The sequence below is a fragment of the Cryptomeria japonica genome, chromosome 9 (genome assembly GCF_030272615.1).
Source record: "Cryptomeria japonica chromosome 9, Sugi_1.0, whole genome shotgun sequence".
NCBI lineage: Eukaryota > Viridiplantae > Streptophyta > Pinopsida > Cupressales > Cupressaceae > Cryptomeria > Cryptomeria japonica.
The window spans coordinates 698,986,438-698,995,071 of NC_081413.1; the positions used below are offsets into that span (position 1 = coordinate 698,986,438).

Below are 8,634 nucleotides of genomic sequence, written 5' to 3' on the forward strand. Positions count from 1 at the left end.
GGTGATTGAGAAGGTGGTTTGATATTGTTGAAAGAAGGCATGGACTAAGAATAAGGTGGTGGGACACTATGATAGGTAGGTATTGGTGATGATTGGGTAGGAAAAGGGACATTTAAAGGAGGAATAAAGTTGTTAAAGGAATTATTGCCTTGTGTCACACTGATTTGTTGAGGAATAGTAGGAACACTTATGGAGGACATAGGTAATGATGGAGGATTAAATGAAGAAGAGGGATCACCCCCATGACCTATGGCTGTAGGAATGACATTTTGAGTTGAAGTAGCCATGATGATAGATGTGAAAGTAGGAATACTAGTAATAGGATTGGTCAAAGGAATAGACGAATTGACTTGTGTTGAAGATTGTGAGTAACTGAGGGTTTCAACATAACTCTTGGTAGGCATGACATTATAATCAACAATATGTGCAATGCCACACAATATATCAATTCCATTCTTATCACTTTGAAGCATGTGTTTAAGACCTTCAATTAATGGAAGAGCTTCACTATTAGGGTATTATTGGGACATCCATTGTTGAAAGCTATCAAATTGATTGTCCAATGTAGAATGTTGATTTAAAGAAACCCTAGCTAAAGCTTCTTCTTCAGCATGGGATCCATCCATGGGCACATGATTAGGATGGGAAGAATTAGCATGATCCTCATTAAAGAAGTCACACAAATTAGGCTCCATCTCCTCAGTAATTAAACCTTGGGAAGCCTTAATTCTAATACTTCATCCAATGGGGATAGGATAGGTAGGACTAATAGTGGTAAAACTCATGCACTAGAGGCAAAATTTGAATTTTGAATTGTAGGACAAAGCTTGCAAAAATTGAGGAATGCAAAATTTAAGAAAATAATGATTACACAATTTGAACTTTGTTGGGGGAAGGGAATGACACAATTTCCAAAACTGAAAGGAAATTGGAATTTTAAAATTAGGGCCAAGGAAATACCACTTAATCTTAAAATTAAAATTTTTTAAAATCAGGGCAGACTATAATTAACCTCTTAATTTTATAAATTATCTTGAAATTTAAAATGTTGAATTTTGAAGGTATTTCCTATTCTAGAGGGTTCAAAAATCAATAAAATCAACCAATCTTCCATATTTAAGCTAGTAAATATAGTCATAATAGTCTCAAAATTTCCAGAAAAAAACCGAGGACTATGGCGGGAACGCACATGGTTTGACCAACTTTTTTTGAAATTTTCAGGGATGGATCTTACGATGATTTTAAAGATAACCCCAAAAAATTGGCAAATTTTACGATCTCTAGATGGGCAAAATAAAGGCACAAAGGTGAAAATAGGACCCTATTAGGGTTTTGAAAAAAAGAGGAATTGAAGTACAATTTTGAAAAGGGTCAAACCTAATGGATAGTTACACCTTGGAAAATGTTTATAAATCTGAATGTAAATGAAATTTATTTGAAATTCACAAAAAATCTAATTAATTTAAAAAATTAGGGTTTGATGACCTAACCACTTAACTTTGAAATTTGAATTTTCAGAAAAAAGGGGAGAAAATTGAAAATTAGAATTGTAGGATTGAGGAAAAATCTGAGAACAATAAAAAACATGAAAATAAAATGGAAATCCAATTCTTGCCCAAGTTCAAGATGATTTTTGAAAATTAGGGTTTGAACAAGTAACCTCTTAATTTTGTAAATTTTAATTTGCAAATTGAACAAGACAATGGGGAAATTGAATTTGACAAACAAAGAAATTTTCAGATCTAAGATAACCACAAGCAATTTTTACAAATCCCAAGTTCAATTTTAATTTTAAAAACTAGGGCTTTCAATGAATTAACCACTAAGTTTGCAGAAAATTGAAACTTGTAATTGAAAAATATGCAATGTTGTTCAAAGCATAGCATGGAAGATGTCGAGTTCACCAGAATGTAATGGTGGGAAAATGATGAGTGATAGATCAAGAGGAAAACTAACCCTTTCCCTCAAAGAGAGATGAGAGTTTCACTATTGATTATCCTTGAAGCACTTTTCACCATTACATTAGGGAGATAAGGGGTAATTCACTAGATTCAATCTCCACACAAAGATGAGAGATTGAATTCTGAATGAATTAAGAATGTTATGATGATCCCCTTATTTCCTTTGTTTGATTTCGAAAGGAAATTGATTGAATTATGTAGTGCAAAAGTGACAAAGAATCGATTATAACTTGAGATCTGAATATGGGATGAGGATGTGCACTTGGATTTGGCAGTGAAGTGTCGAGAAGAAGTCGCCTTGCAAATTTGACAAAAGGTTGTCCGGACCGTGGTGGGAATGTACACGGTCCTCCGAAAAACCCGCAAAATGAAAAGGGTTTTTCTGCCTCCGCAAATGAAGCTTGAATCCGAAAGTACAACTGTGCACCTGCAACCTACACACAGAAAAGAGAGGGAAATGTGTTGGGATTGGGGGTTTGCCTTTAGGTCAAACCCCAGTTTAGAAAGTACTTTCAAGTAGATGTAAATGACAGACTGAATTGTAAATCACCTCAAGGGAGGTTGTAGTAGCAATGTTGATAGAAATGTTTGTATGGAAATGTATGTTGAAATCAATCTCCTCTTCAATGGTTGAATCCTTGACTTGAATGCAACACCTAGCCTTAAAGGGAGACTTGAGAATCCTCAATGCTGGAAAAGAATGCTTTAATTCTTGAATGCTTGAATGCTTGAATGCTTCAATGCTTCAATGCTTGATCGCTTGAACATATCCAACTTCGACCTATCCCACCTTATCAAATTTCCACTTATGCAAATGATAGGATGAATTCCCCTTAAATACATGTTCGAAGGATTTGAATTTTGTGATAGGCTAACATTGGGGCAATTTCTTGCTCACTGTACAACCCACAAGACATGCTCTTGAAAGGTCCTACCCCAAAATAGGGTAGGGATAGGGGCGCCACTTCCTTGTCCTAGACAGGGGTGTCACGCCCCTGTCCTACCCCTATCTCCATGGCAGAGTGTGGATAGAGTGATGTGGAGGCCAACGAAGAAGTAGTTTTCACAAGTAGAGCACTCTTTGGTCTCCAATCAGGCTAGAGGATTTGATTTCGCATGCGTGAGGACCCTAATGCAGTCGTAAATTGCTAGGGTCACAATTTTATGACACTACAAAAACATAATTAGGGCTCTCAAAGACACAAAACATATAGAAAAAATTTACTCAATGGTGAAGATCTAGAAATTGAAGGAGAAGGCTAATTGAATACCATGAACGAATATTACTTGGAATGTATTTTAAATCGTAGGATTTTAATCAATCAGCATCTTTGGTTTATAAAAATACAGGGACATGTTGTTGAGCTAAGAATATAGCATATGCATGAGTTTATTACTTGTCAAGGAAAATATCAGAGGTAATTTGGTGAGGTGTAATTGTTATAATAATAAATAAATGAACATTACACATGTTGAATAGTTCTTAAATATAGTTGTATTTGTAGTAATATAAGTTGTCAAGGTGTTATAATCAACTAGTGTATTGTTATTTTAGGTTTTATGCTTATTGGAAGTTTTTCAAGATTATTTGAAGCTATAATATTTTAATCTCTTTGTTGAATCGATCAAGAAATTTAGTTATTCTATAATTATTATGGCATAAATAGTTGTGGTTTTAATGGTGAGTAACAATTAGATTGTGGAGGCCAATAACAAATATTTTATCTCCATTCTCTATATTACCACCAACTTGATTTCATTTTTGGTGGAGAAAAAGGAGATAATAGTTTAATGCCATATGTAATCGTGGGACCATAATTGAGAATAAGAAATAAAAATTCTATGATTTTTTTTTTATTAAGCAAAAAAAATTGTTTTGAGGGGACCCTAAACCCTACACAATAGGTTTTAAAGGAACTCAAAACCCTTAGTTTTTGTATGGAATCATAGCCCACAATCAAGATACTAAACCAAAATGAAACAAAGGCAACCAACAACAAACCCATAGCCAACCACTACAAATAAAATCATTAAATAACTGAGTTTAACAAATAGAAGGTTGAAGCCATCAATCAACATGCTAAACCAAGATGAAACAAAGGTTGTCACCAACAAATCCATAGCCAACCACTACAAATAAAATCATTAAATAATTGAGTTTAACAAATAGAAGGTTGAAGCCATCAAACAAAACCACTCAGACAATCATGAGAAAAAGTTATTTACAAGATCCCTTAACCTTAACCTTGGGTTTTAAAAAGGCTCCCACAACATTCACTTCTAGTAGCATATAGATAAAACCGAATGAGCTATCTAGTAAAACTAAACCTCTATGGGGATGCCACAACCTTAATAGGAACTGTAAAAGAGGAAGAAAGGAGCAAAAAGGGCCAAACCAAATCCATAGCCACAAGAATAAACCCCACATATAAAGGAGAAGGCTCAACTTCAATAGGAGAAACATGATCCCCCTTGACAATAGATAAAAGATAAGAACATTTGGCTCTAACAAGGTTGAGCATAGCCCTAAAAATACAAACTTCCCTAAACCAAAAATAGGGAAAACAAACCACTGGAATGCACCCTTGAAGAATAGCAGCAACAAACTAAAAAGGGAAAGGGCATGAAAGGAAGAGAAAAGTAAAAGAACAAAGCCCTCAAGAAAAAAAGGAGGCAAGCCACCTCAAACCCACCAAATAGGGACCAAACCCTCACAAAGCAACCAATGAAAGCACATAATAGAGAAATAGAAGCAACACCACGAAAGAGCCCCAACAAAGAGGCCATCCCACAAGGAGTAAAGGCCCTCAAAATCACCAAGGAAAAGGGAAACCAAGCATAAAAAACCCCAAAATGAGATCTCAGACTACCATAGACCAACACCAAAAAAGAAACTTCAACCTCTAGAGTGACCAGACAAGTAAGAAATGAATAGGAAAATGTCTAGAGAGGAGAGCCCAAAAAACCTAAAATGGCACAGTAAAAACCCCTCTAAGAAAGAGAAAAAGCTACAACAGCCTTGGTGACGTCGAAAAAGACACCATCCACCATGGAAAGGCCCAAAGAAGAAAAAACACACTGCCACCTTGTGCGCCCACTAGATCTACCTTCTTTTCTATGAACACCCCAACTCCCACTATTAAAATAGAAGGATCGACTAGGTCTAAAGGAAAGGTAGAAGAGAGAAGGTCTATCAAAGACAATAGAGAAATCACATATTTGACCCAATCTACCACAACAAGGCTAGGAAACGAAGAAACCCTTGTTGACAAGGCAAAAAAGGGCAGGGCCACACCCACAAAGAGTCTATAGAGCCCGCCTCTCTCCAGTGCCCCATCATTTTCTTCATCATCTAGTTTTGAATCATTCGAGACCTATTAGAAAACCCTAGTACTGCTGCTATTCACCTGCATGCTCGTGTCCATCTCTTCTTGCCAAAATGTTTAAAAAGCTATGACTCTTAGTGTATAAACAAAAGCACAAATATGATTAAATGAATTTGTTGTTGAGTGACATAAAATTTGTGGATCTGATAGACATTTTTTGATCATCAAAACATATTTTAAAAAAAATTAAGAGGAAATATAGGTTGCTTGAAATGTCTCAATTTGTGATATAGTAGGAGGAGAGATGCTTGGGGTTTTTGAGAACTATTGTTGTGCTTATGTGATAATTTATGGAGGATGTTGGAGATATATTAAATGCCCAAGGAAAAGGAATAATTTTTTTCCAATTTGTAAGATGCATTCACAATTATGTCGATTATTCCGCTGGTAAAACTACTGTTTGTCTCTAGGAAGTCTAAATATTGTGTTCAAGGAATGCTTTGTTTAAAACGCATCAAACCTGCTGACTATAACATAAATAACAAAAACATTAAAAGACGAAACCACAGGCTGATAGCAGTGGGTTTTATTTAATTATTTAATAGAGTTTAGTCATATAGATTTCGCAATTATTAAAGGTCAAATCCTTGCAAAATCTAGGGATTTCTTCCCGTTCAGCTTGTTAGTGACATAGTGACGATTGTAGTCTGCATGCTTATAGTTTTTGTACAGCCTCGGATGATCTTCATCTATTAATTGATGTAATGGACCCAACTCCACATCGTAGCTTGGAGCATGAAATGTAACAATTGATAATCTTTCTTTGTTACTGTTTGTTACTGCTCTGTGCTCAACACTCTTGTACTCTCCATTTGTCAAAACCTGCCAACATTCAAACATTCAATTCAATAAGGGTTCATTGACATTCAAATTCATTTGTCTAATGGAAGCTTTTCTAGAAATACCTCTAGAGTGTCCCCTATATTGATAACTAGAGCATCTGGGATTGGGTCTACAGAAATCCACTGGTTCTGCTTAAGAATCTGCAAACCTACACAGTCATCATCTTGCAGCAACACAGTAAGAGCGCTTCCATCAGAGTGTGCACTTAAACCTAGAACCAGATCAGGCCTAGGGCATGGAGGATAGAAGTTCATCCTCACGGCCTGCACATTTTCTCCAAATATCTCCTCAAATATATTGGAATTTAGGCCCAGGTTCTCAGCTATGGCGCTCAACAGTTTCCAGCAGAGTTTAGATACCTCCATTGAATAAGCCTCCACTGTATCGCTGCAAAACTCATGCAAGAATATCTCATTATCATTCGATTTGCCTTGAGTTAAGTGGGTTTATATCACTGCGCGTATTTCTGTCCATGAATATAAGGCAAATGGAATTAAAAATACCTCAATGGCTGTGCCCTTTTCTGTTCCATAGAAAAACTCTAGATGATGAAAAGGAAAAGAAATCTGCATAGATTACCTGAACAGTGGTGGCTTTGCTGGCCAAAGGTTTTCCTTGCAAATAGACTTGGGCATGGTTCCCAAGGCCATCATGTCACACCAATCTAACTTCTGCTCATCTGAGAAAATGAAAGCATGGCCGTATCCCTGGATTGTGCCAGGAATCATTGCATGCTTCTGTTTTTCTTGAACTGGCAGCTTGAAGAAGTCCCTCGCCACCTCCTTTATTAGCTCCAGTAGACCCAGGTCGATTCCATGATTCAACACCTGAAGAAGAAAACATAAGGATCTTGAATTGCAGTCAATTTTTCAGCATCTCAAAAGGAGACGAATATGATGAAGAGATCACTTTGACAACTAAGGTCAATTAGATCCAACATCTGGAGACGAATATGATGAAGAGATCACTTTGACAACTAAGGTCAATTAGATCCAACATCTGGAGACGAATATGATGAAGAGATCACTTTGACGAATATGTATATGAATGTAAAACGGCCATTTGAAGTATTTAGCGTGTTAAATCAAGAGCTCATTAAAGAATAATGCAGAAGTATTTCTTGTACATAGAAAATTGAAACAATTGTAAAAGAAAAGCTCATATCAACACGTACAAACCTGAAAAAAACCCCACTCTTTACAAGCCCGGGCAAGCCTGTCCATCTCATGCTGTCTAGTGGAATGGTGTGGTGAGAGTATGTCGGCCATGTCAATGAGAGGGACATGAAGGCCAGGGGGAGCACTTAGTGCTGTACATCCAATCCTCTCTTGTTGAGATCGAATATATCTCTCTGGTACATCCTCACGCTTCAATTTTGCAAGCTCCTGCACGTCATCAACCTTAAAAGATGTGCCCATTTTGGAGGTTGAACTGGCCATGACAAGAACTGCCAATACTATTTTGCCCTAATTACTATCTTTGGTATACCTAATACGGGTAGTCTAGAACGTTCACAGACGCTGGATGTTGTTGAACATTAGCAGGAAATGGTATATATAGGCAAGGAAGAATGAACATGTAGCCAACAATGAGTATAATGCTATGCTGATTTGTTGATTCTTTGTTTAATACTGTCGCTCTTTACTAGACCTTTAGACAGATGATTGATTATACTCTAATCATAAAGTATTCAATTTATGTTAGAAATCACATATATTTGTAATTAGTGGTTTCATGTGGCTTACACGTGTACTAGTAATCACAGTCAATTACAGTTGGATATAATGTTAATTTTTTGTATAGATAAAAATTATAATTTGAAATAACTTTGTAAAACAATTGTTAATTAACATGAGAATATATTTTTTATTCTAGAATGTATATTTGTTTATATGGATGATTTAAATTTTTTATTATTAGTATCTATTTATATAAGTTGGTTTCATGTTTGGTCGAATAATAGTTATTAGTGTTATGTTTAGAAGTATGAAAAGGGAAAATAGGGAGCTATCTTAAGGTTTATTTTCTTTTAATTTTTTTTAGTATTAAAATTTATGATCTATCTACATTGTCATTGACCAATATTTATTTTTGTTAAAGTTTTCATTTTCTGAAAAAAATTCCTATGGAATTGGTATGAGGACAAGTAAAGTATTAAATGAGTTTTCTAATCTATTTTATTGGTGCTTGTATGAAGGCTTGCATCTATCCATTAGGCATAGGTTTGATGTATTGGGTATTGCATGGCAAGGGTGTGTCATGCATGAAATCATGTGAAAACCATATAGACATGCATTAAGTATTTTGAAGGTCAATTTATTGTGTTTAGATCAGGTGTTTGGAAATTGTATAGAGGTTTCTTGCTTCAAGCTTTTCTCTATCTAGTCAACCATGGCAAGTTTTCACAAGTAATATACCTTTTAAAATGGGCTCTGAAATACTTC

General features: G+C 35.6%; 1 protein-coding gene across 1 annotated transcript; it reads right to left on the reverse strand.

Annotated features, from left to right (window-relative positions):
* Positions 1 to 5,837: 5,837 nt before the first annotated feature.
* LOC131073941 (codeine O-demethylase) lies at positions 5,838 to 7,709 on the reverse strand. Its single transcript, XM_058010464.2, has 4 exons — positions 7,369 to 7,709; positions 6,770 to 7,017; positions 6,253 to 6,577; positions 5,838 to 6,169 (listed from the first exon to the last, which is right to left on the reverse strand). Exons 1-4 carry the CDS (start codon positions 7,627 to 7,629, stop codon positions 5,927 to 5,929), a joined length of 1,077 nt encoding a protein of 358 aa, XP_057866447.1. The 5' UTR covers positions 7,630 to 7,709; the 3' UTR covers positions 5,838 to 5,926.
* Between the last annotated feature and the right edge of the window lie 925 nt (positions 7,710 to 8,634).